The following is an 18039-nucleotide window of genomic DNA, read 5'->3' as shown; positions in this document are numbered from 1 at the left end:
TCCTCCTTCCCACAGGCTGATGCCTGTTACTTTTACTTTTATCCTCTTTGCAACTGATTGGCAGGTTCATCGCTTGGGCGGTCTGTCACGTCTCCTTTGCGCACTGTTGGCAAGTACTGGGTATGATGCACTGGTTCCAGAAAGAATCTGAACCAACCTTCAGTGTTGGTGAAGTTTGGTCTTGAGTTCACACTCGGTGCCGTCACAATACTCTGGCAGATCATTCTAAAAGTTCTAGGCATGCACCACGTAAACAATGTCATCTCTGGCCATACGGTACAAAATACAGTGAGTTAAGTAAATGAGGCAGTTGCTGAGGAAGGAAGGAGGCCAGCAGAGCCACTGCCAAGTTAAGAGTCGCTACCAAGGAATATTTCCGGTTTGATAGTCATGTAATAAATACTGACATTTCCTTGGCATGAGAGCGAAGTTTGAAACTTTACTCAAGACCCACCAACCTGATTTAATAGGTGCTGTTGAACTGTTGTACAGTATAAGATTAGGAGGATCGACCCAGATGAATGTCAGTTTAATATAGAGGGATATGACTCATTTATGAAACTTTTTCAGGCAACTTGTAAAAGGGATGTGGTTATTTATACTAGAGAAGACTTTAGAGCCGGCCAGGTGAGAATGCAGTGGGAAGACGCTTCTGAAGAATTAAAGTGGTAAAATTAACTGAAGGGGAGAGACTTATTCAGTGTCGGATGTATCTATAGATCCCCAAATTGTAGCTAATTAAATGGCTCTTAAATTAAAGCTAGTTTTTTCCTATACAGTATTTAGCAACAATTGGATTTTCTCATATTTCCACCACAACTTAGTTTTGCAAGTGACGTGCTTGGTACACGGTACACGAACTCATTGCAGCAGAATTTTGAAGCATGCTTACAACTCAATAATTTCCATGGCCATAGGCATAAATAAATATTTATGCCTATTGTTTTGCTCTTATATTCTCCCACACAGAAACTGTCAAACGTACCGGGAATTTCAAAGAAACAACTCACTTAACCCTTACGCCCCAGTTGATGTTCCGGAATGTCCATTCAGGGCGCTCCGGTTGACCTTCCGGAACGTCCATCCAGGGCGCTCCGGTTGACCTTCCGAAATGTCCATCCAGGGCGCTCCGGTTGACCTTCCGGAATGTCCATCCAGGGCGCAACAGTTGACGTTCCGGAACGCTCGCCATTGTGTGAATGCCCAGCGTGGGTTATCAGGTTCCAGCATGACTATTTAGGTGGGCTCAGTGCGGTTAGTACACATTAGCCTGTTGCCATGGAGAGTTGCCCCCCAACCTCTCACGCTCGGTCACCTCCCACATCTTCCACCCCCATCAAGCACTGCCGCCGCAGGCTGGATGATAGCGAGATACGGCAAGAACTATTTGATGTGAGTGCTGTAGTGTGTGATTCTGGTGACAGTGGTGATTATGTGCCGAGAAATTGTTGTAACTCGTCAGTAACACACGACTTACAAACCACCACTTAACACAACCTATCCACAACTATGAACAATTACAACCCACAACCTCCAAATTATAATTATATATTCCAGGTGTGTTTAGGTATTCGTTAACTACGGTATACTGAAAGTGGATACCAGTAGTTATAGGCTAATTACATTCACAGGTGTAGACGATTTAACCGATTACCTTTACCCCATTTTTTATAATATATTTACGCTCGAGTTTGTTACAACCTGAACAAACTTGAATCTAAAAAAAAAAATCTTAAACATGATTTTTAGCATTTTTTTTCTCGGGTTAATAATGTTAAAATTCCCATACGATAACTTCTTGATGTTGGTACTGTAGTGGGGATTTCTCCCCTACAAACGCTGTTTGTCGCTGCATAGCCGACCCCCTGCCGCTTCTGCTGACGCAACCCTTGCTCCTGACTCAGGCCCACACACCCCAGCAGGCGCATCTGACGACTCTACCTGCCGTGAGGGAAGTACATGCACCGCCCGTCCTGCCTCAGACGCCGCCCCGGCACAGCAGTACCCCCTGCCGCTTCTCCTGACGCGGCCCCTGCTCCTGAGTGCGGGCCCACACACCCCTCTTTTCTCCCTCAGGTACTCCTTGCTAATGTCCTGCACCCTGCTGCTGTCGTGGACCCAGCTGCTGTCACGAGCCCTCATCTGCTTCTGCTGACGCAGCCCCTGCTCCTGACCCAGGCCCACACACCCCAGCAGGCGCATCTGACGACTCTGTACCTGCCGTGAGGGAAGCACAACATTCATCGCCTCCACACACCCTTTTTCTCCCTCTCTACTCCCACAGATATTATGTATCTAGACAGTTGTCCCCAGCGACCGGCTCATCCACGCCATCGCCGTTGTCTCACATGAGGCATGCACCGCCGTTCTGCCTCACATGTGCCATGCAACCCTGCAGACAACAAGTCTCCAACACTGCCTGGAGAGAAGGAGGGAGTATTGTAGTGGATTTCTCCCCTACAAACGCTGTTTGTCGCTGCATAGCCGACCCCGCGAATTCCACAGTGTGTGCCTCGTGGTCTAGGTCAACCAGCGCCGCCCACGGAGCGGGGATCAACTACTAAGCCACGCCAACCCCCGCTATTTAAGACCTGACCTCGTGGTGATCTCTCTCTTTCTACCTCCACCAACCAGCCAGCAACACCTCCTCCTCCTCTGCCTGCCTGGCGGTCCTCGCTCCCGCCGGCGAGCATGGCGACCCACAGGCTGGTCCTCCTCTGAGCATCCTCACCAATCAACTCTCCTCTTTCTACCTACACCAACCAGCCAGCTACACCACCTCCTCCGCCGCTGCCTAGCGGTCCTCGCTCCCGCCGGCGAGCATGGCGACCCACAAGCTGTCCTCTTCTGAGCACCCTCACCAACCAGCTCTCCCTACATCACGCTTGTAACCATGCTGCCTTCCCAGCACCAAGCTGCATTGTACGTCCAATACAACATGTATACAGGAGAGCACATTGTGAGTTTCCTTTCTCCATCCCATCCTGAGTGTGAACCAAACAACCTGTTCCCCACAGTACGACCCTTGAGTTTGACGAGCAGTACGGCAAAAACGAAAAATGGGGACAATCGCCTTATGTAGGATTAACGGCAGTAAAGTCCTTTCCTCACTCCCTAGTAGGTCAGTAAAGTCCTTCCCTCACTCCTTAGTAGATCAGTAAAGTCCTTTCCTCACTCCATAGTAGGTCAGTAAAGTCCTTTCCTCACTCCCTAGTAGGTCAGTAAAGTCCTTCCCTCACTCCCTAGTAGGTCAGTAAAGTCCTTCCCTCACTCCTTAGTAGATCAGTAAAGTCCTTTCCTCACTCCATAGTAGGTCAGTAAAGTCCTTTCCTCACTCCCTAGTAGGTCAGTAAAGTCCTTTCCTCACTCCCTAGTAGGTCAGTAAAGTCCTTCCCTCACTCCCTAGTAGGTCAGTAACTCCCTAGTAGGTAAGTCCTTCCTCCCTTCCTCAGGTCAGTAAAGTCCCTCAGTAGGTCAGTAAAGTCCCTAAAGTCCCAGTAGGTCAGTAAAGCAGGTCAGCAAAGTCCTTCCTCACTCCCTAGTAGGTCAGTAAAGTCCTTCCCACCCCAGGTCAGTAAAGTCCTTCCCTCACCCCTAGTAGGTCAGTAGTCCTCCCTCACTCCCTAGTAGGTCAGTAAAGTCCTTCCTCACTCCCTAGTAGGTCAGTAAAGTCCTTCCCTCACTCCCTAGTAGGTCAGTAAAGTCCTTCCTCACTCCCTAGTAGGTCAGTAAAGTCCTTTCCTCACTCCCTAGTAGGTCAGTAAAGTCCTTCCTCACTCCCTAGTAGGTAAGTAAAGTCCTTCCCTCACTCCCTAGTAGGTCAGTAAAGTCCTTCCTCACTCCCTAGTAGGTAAGTAAAGTCCTTCCCTCACTCCTACACAGGACAGTACAGTCTTTCCCTCACTCCTACACAGGACAGTAAAGTCCTCTCCTCACTCTCCAGTAGATCAGTAAAGTCCTTCCTTCACTCGTACACACAACAAGCTAGTCCTTCCCTCACTTCGCCAGCCTCGGATAGTTCCAAAGGCAATGTAATGTTTGTTGAATTTATTAAAATCTTTTACTTTCGCTCCTATTCATATACTGTAACTAGTAACCAAAACTCAGCCCAAACAAAAGATCCTCCTGGAAACAAGCACCTGACAGCCTGGTCAAATTGCCTTACTGCTTACCATTGTTGTTTACCTGTACTGTTTCGGCACACAGGAACTGTATACTCCCAAGGGCCTACTGTACATGCATAGTATGAGAAATTTATTGGATAAATATTATTACAGTTATAAATAATTAGCAGTGTTGTTTACCATTTTGTATATTTACACTATCTATGTGTACCTTCTATCTATGGGAGGGAAGGCCTTCAGGAGCCGCCACGTTCACGTCGTCGTCCGCCAGCGCTGCTTATCTGCCACGACACATAAACCTTCACGATTTTCCTACTGTAACAATTATATAATTCTTGTCTCTCCTCTTCCGAGAATATCATCAAGGTTGTGTGTATTAGAACACATTCACCAGTTGCCTTATTTTGCTGTCCGATCTATTTTACCATTAATTTTTAATTAAAGAGCTACTTTACCATATCAGAAGTGCCATGACTCAAAAAACACTACCAATATTTATACCGTAGAATTATGTAATCAGAATTTATGACATGTACTTAAAAAACATAGCTTGTAGTTCATTGTATGTTTTAAAAAATGAGATATTTATATTACGGAACAAGTCATATCTACGGCTCCAACATTCATATACTGTAGAACCAACGAGGAAAAGAGAGCAAAAACAAACTGAGAGAGTAAATGTATTACCCCACTTTCTCAAATATCTTAAAAAAACAAAAAACAAAACAAAACAAATCCAAGAGAAAGAAAATAGTTTGTCAGGTGCAATAAATAGAGGAGAGTCCCTAGCCTAGCAGGAGATGATGTTAAGAGGTACGACAGTTTAGGCTTGGCCACGAGTTGCTCCCCCTGGGGATACTGACGGCGGAGTTAAAGTCTTGTCAGTGTGTTAGTGACCACCGGAGATTGTAGTTATCAGAGCAAAAGTCTTCAGTGGATAGAAATACTACAACATAATACAACATTACAGGTATGTATAACTAAAGTACATCAACTTAATATTACAGTATTTCTTTCCCAAGTGAGTTAATTACAAATATATTACGAATCCTACATTACAGGATGCTGTATTACGTTCTTATGACTGTAACGTTTGATGTTAGTTAATACAGAATATATATTGATAAGGTAAGTGTAAATATTATTATATAGATTTAAGTAATTTAGTAAGTTTATTGAGCGTTATAGGCCTTCTGTTTAGTATTATTAGTGATCATAGCGAGTTATTGGAGTATAATACTAAATGGGTGGAATATTGCTAACCTGAAAATGATGCTCCAAAGTGTGATGATGATGATAATGAAATAATGATGATGATGATGGAAATAATGATGATGGTGATAACGACAGTGACGATGATATTATTCACAAGACTATTGGTAATAATAATAAATAATAAACGTAGAGATCACCCCCCCCCCAACCCCTCATAGCTCACCTGATGATTGAACACCCCAAATCTACCTGGAGGTGGTTGTTGGGTTTGCGTTAGGTTAGGATAGATTAGATTAGCGTCAGGTTAGATTAGTTTAGGCAATTAATAATGAATATTGACGACAGGTGAGCATGAGTGAGAGCGACGACAGCACGACGGGTCACCCACTACCGGAGGAGGATGTGGAAACTCTTACTGTGACGCACCTTCCCCCCTCCTCCTCCTCCTCCTCCTCCTCCTCCTCCACGACAACCACCCCTTCTCCTCCTCCTCCTCCAGCCGCCACGCCCTCACTCCCTAAACGCTTACTAGCCGCTCTCGACAGTTTAAGGTGAGGAATGACATAAATGTGCGCTTATCTGTGTATATATTTGGATACTAAAAATAAAATTATAATCTATTTGTTCATAACCTTGACTTAGTTCACGATTAATACCCTCTCACCTACCACAGGGAGGGTGAGAGTGACGGGGCGTGGTGGTGTGTGTGGTGGATGTTCGTGGTGGCAGCAGTCGTCTCCAGGCTTCATTATATCACGGTTCCCTACAAGGTGGTGTGAGTACCTCTTGTGTTTTGTTTATGGTGTGTGTGTGTGTGTGTGTGTGTGCTAGTAAGTTTACATCATAACTCCCTCAGCTTCGTCGTGTGTTTCAGATTATAAATTATTTCATTGTCTAAATGTTTTTTTTTTTTACCATTTATAACTATAATGTCTAATAACTTATGTTCTCTATAATGTCTATGTCTGTTGTTTGTATAATGCCTGTCTGTTAAAAATATAACTGTCTGTACAATGTCTGTCTTTTAATATTTGTCTATACAGGTGGGACGAGGCTCACTTCGGTAAGATGGTGGGCTGGTACATGAACAGAACCTTCTTCATGGACGTTCACCCGGCAGGAGGCAAGGTGGGTGTGTGTGTGTGTGTGTGTGTGTATTTATAACGTTTGTGTACACGTTTACCTCACAAACAACATCATTAACACGACAACAACAACCAAGACAACCACAATTAACACCACTTAACACCTTTACACACACTCTACCTTCTACTGACGTACCTTAATTAGTCATGACGTCATTCGTAACACCTGTATGACCATGAAATTTCGACACGTCAATAGTAAGAGAAATTGTGATATGTACTGAAAATTATTGTAAACGAGTATGTGTGTCACTTTCAGTATATGTGGCACTCATGCTTGGCACTGTATCTAACTTTACATTCGTCTCCTGTGGCACTCATAATTGGCACTGTGTCGAACTATATCCCTCTCCTGTGGCACTCATGATTGGCACTGTCTAACTATATCTCTCTCCTGTGGCAGCTGCTGTTGACACTCTTCGGCTACCTGGGAGGATATAATGGCACTCATTCCTTCGTCGCCCCTAATACACCTTATGACGGCTATCATGGAATAATGCCCATGAGAGTGGTGAGTATATACTCTCTCTCTCTCTCTCTCTCTCTCTCTCTCTCTCTCTCTCTCTTGAAATATAACAATACACATAATTGAATGAACCCCGTAATTAAACGTTAAGTGATATGATTAGTTTAGTCTGAAGTGATAAACCCAATTAAAACCCCAGCTTAACCCACAGTTAAACCTTACCCATGATAAACCCCGTTAAAAACCTTTGCCATAATGAACCCAGAAATTCGTCCTTATTATACCAAACCCACAACTCCTCCCTGTACGTTATAATAAACCCTAAGTTAAACTTCAGCACAAAATAAACCCATACCCCCCGACGATGCCATACTGGACCTAAACCCCTACACTATGCCTCTCCGCTCATACACACTAGGGGTGCGCCATACTGGGTGCTGGGATGGTGCCACTGGGGTTCCACACTGTCTGGACACTCACACGGTCTCTCCCCGCCTCCACCTTCGCCGCCGCCCTCATCACCTTCGGTAAGTAACCACTGTCGCCCTCAGCCACTTAAGAGTCTTCGTTTATTAGTGATTTTTACTTAGTTTATGTAGGTGTTAAGTAATCAATGTAGTTATGGGTGGGTTGGGTTATGGTGGGTCGGGTTACGGTGGGTCGGGTTACGGTGGGTCGGGTTACGGTGGGTCGGGTTACGGTGGGTCGGGTTACGGTGAGTTGGGTTACGGTGGGTTGGGTTACGGTGGGTTGGGTTACGGTGGGTTGGGTTAAAATGAGTTTCGTTAAGCGATGTTGAATGTTTCGTTAAATGGGAGTATTCGTTAATTGAGGTTGTGTAAAGTGAGGTTGTTACATATGGTTAGGTTAGGTTAAGTAATCACGATTGAAATAAATTAGTTACTTATAACTTAATGAATCTAAGTAGACTTAAGAATAACTCTGTACACTTTAATCTAACACTTGCCTATTTATAACCCCACACTCCCTGACGTGCTGTTTACGCTGGGTGTGGCGGCGGGGTGTGTGACACAGAGGTGGGAACGATCACACTCAGTAAGTTCATCCTGCTCGATCCTCCGCTGTTCTTCTTCATCATGGCCTCCTTCCACGGCCTCTGTCTCATGCACAGCGTCGCCGACAGGTGAGTTAAGTGAAGGGGGAGGAGCGAGTTACGATTGAGGGAAGGGAAGAGAAGGATGAGTGGTTAAAAGAAGAAGGGAGAGAGAGAGAGAGAATAGGTGCTAGTAAAAGATGAGGAGCAGAGGGAGAGATTAAATATGATTGGAGATATATAATAAAAGGGTAAAGAGAGAGTTTTGTCTAATTACTGATAAGGAGAAGAGGAGAGTAACTGATAGAAAAACTGTGTAGGGTTTGAAAGTCTCTCCGAACCTTCCCCTTGAGAGGTTCTTCTCCAAGTAGTGTAGAAGGTCGCACGTGGACTGGGATGAACAATGTTATGGTTCAGGAACACTCCGATTTCTCCGAATTTTGACAGGTCGCCCTCGAGGGAATATTGTTGGTGATAACAGCATCTCTAAGATCTCTCTCAGCTCCTCTTCACAAGTCGTCCTCGAGGAGTATTGGGAATAGTACTAGAAACTAATACTTCTCATTCACAGGTCGTTATCGAGGATGTGGTGAGATCGTAGTTACACCACGAAGAACACCTTCACCACCTCCTCCAAAGGTCGTCTTGCGAAGGAGTGGCAGGTGTAGTAACAGGATCACTAAAACTTCTCTCATCCTCTTCCCAGGCCGTTCTCGAGAGCGTGGTGGGGGTCATACCTGTACACGGGCACGATGCTTGGGTGCGTGATATCCGTCAAGTTTGTGGGTCTCTTCGTGGTGCTGGTGGTGGGCTGGTACACCGCCCTCGACCTCTGGGCCAAACTGGGCGAACTACACCGTCCTCTGGTAGGAACCGCTTAGGGATGTGTGTGTGTGTGTGTGTGTGGGGGGGGGGGCTTATGAAACGATACAGTAGTTCTAGTAGCAATTGATATGTATTAAAGTTGTTCCCTAAATTTATCACAACAAGAGCTCAGGCGAGTTCATTAATCAGTGTTTTTGTCATTACTGTTAAAATTTACGTCCTCTCAAATTGTTTTTTGTCGTTGTTCGGATGAATTAATATTTTGCATCTTTGTTATGAAGAATTATGGTGCAATGAGGGGGCTAATTATTTTGCACCATTATTATGCACAGTATCATAATGTTGTAGTGACGCAACGGGGAACATAACCACCATTAAGGCCAACTTTGTCTTCTCACGGCTTCTCTGTGTTACGACAGGTGAGCGTGGTACAGCACTTCCTAGCGCGGTTTGTCTGTCTCATCATCCTGCCTGCCTGTATCTATATCACCGTCTTCTTCATCCACGACACACTCCTAGACAGCGCGTGAGTGTTCTTACAACTCTTCTCTGTCAACTAGTGGTGATTTAGGGTTTTATATTGAAGAATAAGAAGCTCCCTTTCTCCCGTTGTTTCTCTCTCAGGATGGTTACAGGCGTTTGTTTTGATTAATAGACATGGTCAGTAATTTTTTCAAGCTTAATTTAAAGTTTTAAACAAACCTAACAACTAAAGAATAGGACTGATTAGGTTTTTCGCCTTAAAATAAATACTTTAACTGTCTTATTTATGATCAGAAATCGGTATGAACAATTTTACGCAATTCTCAATAAGTCAGTATAGTTAAGTCTGTGCTTTAAAAACAGTGTAGTTTTCTATGTTGCAGCATAAAAGAAAACGACTATTTCTCTGGATAACCTAACAAAACATAAAAATCTGATAAATCGATTCTGTCCCAACATAACAATGTATAACATAGCCCCAGGGAAAAAAATTCCCCTCATCATAACTCACCACTTAGAGAGTTTGAGGGCCTAAAATATCTAAGGAACTTTTGATTTCTAGGAAGTTTTTTTTGGTGAGTATATCAAAGAATGTGACTATGACAATATCTATCAGTGTCGGAGACTATCACCTGAGAGAACTATTTTATGCTAATGCAACAGAGTAACAAAGTGTGTGTTGACAGGGTGAATCTCTTTGCTGTCGAGGAGGCTCACTTCAGCCCGGGGTTCCAAATGACGCTTAGAAACAGCAGTCTGAACAACATCACCCAGCCAAGTGGTACGCTCCTCCTCTCCTTCCCTACTCCTATGTACCCTCTTATTATTCTTCTCTTTTATCTTTTTATCTTTTTTCTCCCCTCTCCTCCTATTTTTCTTTCTCTTCTACCTCCTCGTCTTGTGGCGCTAAACACAACCTAATCGACGTGAAACAGGTACACTTCTTCTCTTTCTTCTCCCGCTAATCTGTTTATATGTTAATTATCTGTGTTCCCAATAAACAATGACACAGCAGGTTGGCAAGTCTCACATGATCATTTCAGCGAGTGAGACACAATTTCCCAACCACAAAATCACCGTTTTCATCCCATCCTATAAGTTAGTTGTTACGATACATTGAGAATATACATAGGTAATGGAGGTTATATTTTTACTAATTATGTATATGTATAGAATTGAATAAACGTATCTAGACATATACTGTATACATACATAGTTTCCTCCATCGTTTTGCATCTCATTAAGTCAACTTTGTGTTTCTCAGTAGTCATTCCGGTGTTATACCTTTTGTTTTTTATTTATAGCAAGTCTTATCGTTGACCTAACCCATGGTATGTATGGAGTACTGACCTATTGTGACCTCAGAGGTGGCGTACGGGAATGTGGTGACCCTGAGGAACGACAACCTGGCGGGGATCTACCTACACAGCCACAACTTCACCTACCCTCAGATAAGAGTGGGCAAGAACAAGCAGCAGGTGACAGGGTTCAGAGCTAAGGATGTCAACAACTATTTGTAAGTGTCTTTATGTCTACCTGTGCTTATCTGTTTACTAGAAATAATCCTACACAAACTTTAACCTCTCAATAACCCCCCCCCCACTATAACTCCCCCATAGCAAGTACACCACCCTTACCCTTGCACCTTCATCCCCTCCTACAGCAAGGTCCTGTTACCTGAAGAAGACCCAGAGATGGAGAATGGTTATTACGCCGGGATGCCTGAATTCTTAGGTCATGGGGATTGGGTTCGCCTCTACCACCCCACCACCAAGACACTCATCTCCTGCGGCAAGAACAAGTCATTGGTCACCAAGAAACACCAACTTGTCTACGCCAAACCTTATGTACGTGATTGGGATATGTACGTGATTATTGTGGTGTGTACGTGATTATTATTGTCATGTGTACGTCAGTAGTAATAACCACAATAATTGGTGTGCCCCCCAGAACCTGACGGTGCAGGAGGAAGGAGCCTTAATTAAAGACGCCTTCAACTTGGAGACCAAACCCACCATGTCTAGCGCTGAGGTAATGTGTCTGTCTGTCTGTCTGTCTTTGAGCATAAGGTATGTCTTAAACCCTTGAGTACGATGTTTTAACCCCTTGTGTATGGTGTCTTAACCCTCTGAGTACGATAACTTAACCCCTTAAATACGATACATTAACCCCTTGAGTACGATATCTTAACCCCTTGAGTACGATACATTAACCCCTTGAGTACGATATCTTAACCCCTTGAGTACGATACATTAACCCCTTGAGTACGATACATTAACCCCTTGAGTACGATACATTAACCCCTTGAGTACGATACATTAACCCCTTGAGTACGATACATTAACCCCTTGAGTACGATGTCTTAACCCCATGTATACGATATCTTAATCCCTTGAATACCATATCTAAATAGTTTGAGTACGATATCTTAAACCTTCAAATACGATATATTAACCCCTAAAATGCGATATATTAACCCCTAAAATGCGATATATTAACCCCATGAGTACGTCTTAAAACCCAAAGAGTACGATATCTTCACCCCCCCCCCCTCTTGAGTACGATGCCTTTAATCCTGAGAAAATAAATGAGTTGTTTTGTTTGGGTAAAATGTTATATTGTACTCGTGGGGTTAAATCCTGATATCTTGAAACAACACTGGAACAATCACTTTAATGTATCTGTCTGTCTGTCTGTCTGTGTGTGTGTGTGTGTGTGTGTGTGTGTGTGTGTGTGTGTCCGTCTCTGTCTGTCTGTCTGTGTGTGTGTGTGTCCGTCTCTGTCTATCTGTCTGTCTGTCTGGCTATCTATTTATTTATCTATCTATCTACTATCTGTGTCTGTCATCACAATTCCACTATTCTTCATCACTTTTCAAAATATAATCATACCTATCCCTCTTAAATATCAATCTAGTTAATAAAAAATATAACCTGACCTTCTCCCGCCAGGTGACCCCATGGCAGCTGTGGGCGGTTCACGTGGAAGGTGGTAAACCAGGTGATGTAGTTCGAACCCTGGATTCCAAGGTCAAATTTCTATGCGTTGCTCATCAGTGTGCTCTTACTTGGTCCAGAGGCACGTTACCTATGCGCTGGTGAGTGGGGGTGAGAGGGTTTAAGTGAGTGGGGGTGAGAGGGTTTAAGTGAGTGAGGGTTTAAGTGAGAGGGGTGAGTGTTTAAGTGAGTGGGGGTGAGAGGGTTTAAGTGAGTGGGGGGTGAGAGGGTTTAAGTGAGTGGGGGTGAGAGGGTTTAAGTGAGTGGGGGGGTGGGTTTAAGTGAGTGGGTTTAAGTGAGTGGGGTGAGTGGGTTTAAGTGAGTGGGGGGTGAGTTTAAGTGAGTGAGTCGAGGGTGGGGGTGAGTGGGTTTAAGTGAGTGGGGGGGTGAGTGGGTTTAAGTGAGTGGGGTGGAGGGTTTAAGTGAGTGAGGGGTGAGAGGGTTTAAGTGAGTGGGGGTGAGTGGGTTTAAGTGAGTGGGGGTGAGAGGGTTTAAGTGAGTGGGGGGGTGAGTGGGTTTAAGTGAGTGTGGGGTGAGAGGTGGGTGTGTGTGTGATGTAAATAATAGTCCCTTAATGTGACCTAACTTGACCTCTTTCTGTTTTTTAACCTCTCAGGGGTGGAGGTCAAGCGGAGGTCACCTGTTCTAACAACCTTCAGGACCCGTATACCAATTGGATGGTTGAACAAAACTTTAACCCTTACCGTAAGTACCACCGCCCCTGCCCCTTAGAACCCTAGATAAAGTAGCCCTTAAATCCCCTTAATGTCCTGTAGCAGTCCCCAGTAGCCCTTAGTATAACATGGCACCCTTTAGAACCCCTTATTACCCCTTGAAACCATGTGCTGTCCCGTTGTAGACTGTTTATTTACGGTAGTTCTATCCATTTGATCTGTTTTCAACGACCAGATTCTGTGGTTTGTCCTTATTCTGTTAACCTGCCACACCACATCCCTCCGTTTTCCTCCCCAAACGTAACGTAAACAGATCCACCCTTTGTCCCAATACTAAAATCGACTCTTATCACACGAGGCTAATTAGAATAGTCAGAATAGTGTCAGAATGTCACTTTATGATGTCAAAATAGAGTCAGAATGTCGGTTTAATGGTGTCAGAATGTCTTTGGTGTGAGGATAGTTTCAGAATGCCGTTAGCAGGTGTAAATGTCAGCCCATGTCTGTCAGCAACACCTATCGCGGGAAAAGGTCAATATTATCAAATGTCAGGGGTTGAACTCCCAAGCGTCTCTCGTTGTTCTTCCACAGAGACGACCAAATGAAGCTGACGATCCTGAATTTATAATATTTTTGTTTATTTTAACGTCTATTTTTTGGGGGGCTGTTGTTTTTATTACTATTGTTGTTAGTTTCTGTATCATTATTATTATTAGTAGTAGTAATAGTAGTAATACCAGTAATAATTGTAGTAGTAGTATAAACAGCATTAGTAATTTTAGTAGTAGTATTAATTGTAGTAGTAATAATGATAGAGTAATAGTAGTAACCTGTGTATTTGTCTTTCTGTCTGTCTGTCTATAAAGTACTAAATCACACAGCACCCAACCTAACCTAACCCAACCTCTGTTTATGTCTGGTTCACAGTGAAGAACAATACCTACGAGCACCTAAAGAGCGGATTCGTCTCGCGGTTCCTGGAGACTCACCGGGTCATGACATGGGTCAACTCAAGGCTTAAACCGATGGGACAGGACTTATATGACTCACACCGTCCGTGGATGTGGCCTCTATGCTTCAAGGTACGTGGTGGTGGTCCTTATGTTTCAGTGTGTACGTGGTGGTGGTGGTGGTCCTCATGTTTCATCAATAACCACCATCAATCACCACTCTTAACCATCAATAATAACCATCAATAACCATCATCAATCACAGTCTCAGGTATGGTTCGACGTCAATTTCCGCATCGTGTTGTTGGGTAACCCCCTCATCTTCTGGGTCAACCTGGCCTTCCTACTGGTGGCCCCTGGTCTACTGGTCTATCACCACTACAAGATGAAACGAGGTCTTCCCCACAACCCCAAGCTAGCAGGTACGATCCCACGGTACATTACGGTGCGTTTTGGGTACAGTAAAGCATTATCAGGGTGGTTGGTACGATCCCACGGTACATTATGGTACACTAAGGTAGGGATTAGTGCTTGGAAACATTATCAGGGTGGTTGATACGATTCCACGGTACATTTGGGTACATCACGGTGCAATCTGATACACTGGAATAAAGTATACAGTTCACAATGGTACTTTATACGACAGTCCAGTACGATACATCACGGTACATTGTGGACTTTTCACCAACACCTTCTCTAAAAACTCGATCTTAAATGGTGATTTGTTTTTGGTTTTGAAAATTATGATTAAAATAACTCCCAACACCTCACTATCCCTCCCAGCACCACACCATCCCTCCCAGCACCTCACTATCCCTCCCAGCACCACACTATCCCTCCCAGCACCTCACTATCCCTCCCAGCACCACACTATCCCTCCCAGCACCTCACTATCCCTCACTATCCACCCACAGAGAGAAAGGAGAGGATGATCTTCGCCGTCAAGTGGCTCCTACTGGCCTACTCACTCCACTACCTCCCCTTCTACACCATGGACCGCATCCTCTACTACCACCACTACTTCCCCGCCCTCCAGTTCTCATCCATGCTCACAGGTACTTACAGGAGGGTTATAGGTACTCATGGGGGTTATAGGTACTCATGGGGGTTATAGGTACTTATGGGGGGTTATAGGTACTCATGGGAGGGTTATGGGTACTTACAGGAGGGTTATAGGTACTCACACGAGGGTTATAGGTACTTACAGGAAGGTTATAGGTATTTACAGGAGGGTTATAGGTACTTATGGGAGGGTTATGGGTACTTACAGGAGGGTTATAGGTACTTACAGGAAGGTTATAGGTATTTACAGGAGGGTTATAGGTACTCACACGAGGGTTATAGGTACTCATGGGAGGGTAATAGGTATTTACAGGAGGAGGGTCACAGGTACTCATGCGGACTTCATTTTACCTTTTGGTTAATCAAACGTGTACCTGTAAATACACCTGTCTACTCCTAATTAATTACGAGCCCACCTGTCTACTCCTAGTTAATTACGAGTCCACCTGTCTACTCCTAGTTATAAGAGCCCACCTGTCTACTCCTAGTTATAAGAGCCCACCTGTCTACTCCTAGTTATAAGAGCCCACCTGTCTACTCCTAGTTATAAGAGCCCACCTGTCTACTCCTAGTTATAAGAGCCCACCTGTCTACTCCTAGTTATAAGAGCCCACCTGTCTACTCCTAGTTATAAGAGCCCACCTGTCTACTCCTAGTTATAAGAGCCCACCTGTCTACTCCTAATTAATTAAGACCGTACATAATACCTGTGTTCCAGCGGTGGTGTTTGGGTACGCCCTTGAGTGTCTTGACACCTGGTTACCCCGTGTCAAAGCTAACGTCGCCTTCCACTGGGCCTCCGGCGTGTTCCTTGGTATCCTCGCCTACAGGTACGTTCTTCCCCAGGTGTGTGTGGAAGGAAGGTCTAATAGCCTAGAATCTATCATCACTTACAACAGAATTTATATTTGATCTCTATTATGTTCATATAAATTTCCCCAATCCGTATATAAACTAACTAATAATGTTTATATACTTTGCCCTTAATATGTCTATATAAATTACCTTTGATGTTTATATAATTTTACTTCAATGTTTATAACTAACCTTCTGGATGTTTATATAAATTACCCTTGATGTTTTATATGATTTTTACCTGTTTAAATGACGTCATCTCGATGTTTACCCGAACCTTAATTACCGCCTCACCTTCAGCTTCCACCTGTACTGTTATGTGGGCTACGGTCACCCGACAGACGGTGAATTCAACCCCGATAACTCAACCTTCAAGGACATCCGCTTCTTTGACGAGTGGGAGATCTAAGGGTGGATGTTACACCACCCCTTAACCCTTACCTTCCGTTAGTGGGTGTGTGGAGATCTAAGGGTGAATGTTTACGATATACCCTTTAACTCCTTCAACCACCGTCCCTTAGTGGGTGTGTGGAGATCTAAGGGTGAATGTTTACGATATACCCTTTAACTCCTTCAACCACCGTCCCTCAGTGGGTGTGTATGTTAATGGTATTTCAAACAAAGGGTAAATGCTTATGTTCTCGTGTCTGTCTGCCGCTGTACCCCCTTGTTGTACCTGTATTCCTAACTGTACCTTGACTTATAAAGTTTCTTTGTACTCGTATCTGTATTATTTCTGTACCTGTATCAGTACCTGTATGTAACATTTCTATTCTGTATTTGTCACCTGTACTGTTGGCTTTTGAACTATTAAAGTGAAAAAAATATGATAACTAGTTTTCTTATCACTGTTAATTGCACGGCACAAATAAAACTTCATAATTTTTTACATATCACGTTAAATAACACCAAAGTTCACTGATTACAAATATGGTCGAAGCTTAAGGTATAGTCAATAACACATTCTGCTAATTACAGTAACATTCTATTCACCTTCGTCAACACATAAACACGACTATGTAAACATGGTAGGTTTTCATCCATGTGAGTATGCTGCTTCACTTAAGTCATTTTTCACAGTAATCTGCTCCCTTTTACGAGATCTGTCGGAAACGATTAAAAAGCTTACATCAAACAATTTTTGTCTCTCCGACTATCACAGCTTTATCTGAATGTGAAAAAAAAAGTTTCTGTCCGTCACTGCCACACGTTAGTAGCTGTGTACACTACACCTCATTCGCCATTCGTGTATTACCTCCAGCGTAGAGGATCATGGGAAGAGTGACATCACGTTAAGAATTTTTTTTTCGTGTTCTGTGATCCTTGATGAAGCATTATGCCACTATCAGGGCCGGATCAAGGCCGATTCAACCAATGCACTTATGTCCTCCAAAAAGAACTGGAATTTATGAACGAATTCCATAAACTACTCCTGGAGCTAGCCGTCTGCTCCACTATTACCCTCAGTATTCCCAGTGGAAAACAAATTAAATGTATCCCAAATGACACCATGATAATAAAAAAGTATCCCATAAAAATTAAAAGGTATCCCAAAAGTATCCCTTCTACATCAATAAAGGTGAATGGTCTGGTACTTAGCTTGGACGGGGCTGCTGAGGTAAGGCTGCCGATGAACGTCACTGTCTGCAGTCGCGGTGTCCTCGACCCAACCCAACCACAACACGGCAGTAATCTCTCGTACACAACACCTTCGGAGTCCGGACACGAGTGACGAGAACAGCCCCAAAAGAAGATATTCTAATCAAGATAGGAAAGCTCCACCTAAAATATGTGAAATGCGTGTACGGTACAGTTGCCAGAAACCTTAATTATAGCGCCATCTATTGGCTGAGTCTAAAATCTATTCGTGACGTCGTAGACGTTACTGTGAGGTCATGAGTGATGTTTTTCACCTTTTCCATTTATTTTAAACATATCAATCTTCATTTATGTATGTATACATGCATACTCCATTGCCTCAAGATCTTAGTTGAGTTCAGAAATTAAAAGACACAAAATCTTCTCTCTTGCACTATTATCATACAATTACTGCAAGTGATGAATCACCTGTCATGCCGTGACATAAATATGGGGAATAAATGACTTTGTTTTCAATAGAGTTCTTGGCTATTAAAAGGCATTCTTATTGTTTATCTTTATTGAATTAAACAAACACAAAACCAAATATTC

At 43.6% G+C, this 18039-nt stretch overlaps 1 protein-coding gene across 1 annotated transcript; it reads left to right on the top strand.

Moving 5' to 3' along the window:
* The first annotated feature begins 4938 nt into the window (after nucleotides 1-4938).
* On the top strand, nucleotides 4939-16679 carry LOC121861055 (protein O-mannosyl-transferase 2-like). Its single transcript, XM_042358574.1, has 20 exons — nucleotides 4939-5094; nucleotides 5685-5890; nucleotides 6013-6114; nucleotides 6383-6467; nucleotides 6888-6995; nucleotides 7369-7477; nucleotides 7986-8094; nucleotides 8711-8870; nucleotides 9249-9355; nucleotides 9999-10093; nucleotides 10678-10828; nucleotides 10976-11159; nucleotides 11263-11343; nucleotides 12264-12409; nucleotides 12925-13013; nucleotides 13910-14064; nucleotides 14198-14354; nucleotides 14847-14987; nucleotides 15713-15824; nucleotides 16150-16679. Exons 2-20 carry the CDS (start codon nucleotides 5691-5693, stop codon nucleotides 16256-16258), a joined length of 2400 nt encoding a protein of 799 aa, XP_042214508.1. The 5' UTR covers nucleotides 4939-5094; nucleotides 5685-5690; the 3' UTR covers nucleotides 16259-16679.
* The last annotated feature ends 1360 nt before the right edge of the window (nucleotides 16680-18039 follow it).

The sequence above is a fragment of the Homarus americanus genome, unplaced genomic scaffold, assembly GCF_018991925.1.
Source record: "Homarus americanus isolate GMGI-L3 unplaced genomic scaffold, GMGI_Hamer_2.0 scaffold52806, whole genome shotgun sequence".
Lineage (NCBI taxonomy): Eukaryota > Metazoa > Arthropoda > Malacostraca > Decapoda > Nephropidae > Homarus > Homarus americanus.
Note: the sequence above shows the minus strand (reverse complement) of the source record. Positions and strands in the feature narration are given on the sequence as shown.

Bases quoted from the DNA above. Each gene is read 5' to 3' on its own strand.
- LOC121861055 (XM_042358574.1), top strand. From the start codon at position 5,691: ATGAGTGAGAGCGACGACAGCACGACGGGTCACCCACTACCGGAGGAG. The intron at 6,115-6,382 runs GTGAGTACCTCT...TTGTCTATACAG, and splicing joins ACGGTTCCCTACAAGGTGGT to GTGGGACGAGGCTCACTTCG. The intron at 13,014-13,909 runs GTAAGTACCACC...TCTGGTTCACAG, and splicing joins ACAAAACTTTAACCCTTACC to TGAAGAACAATACCTACGAG.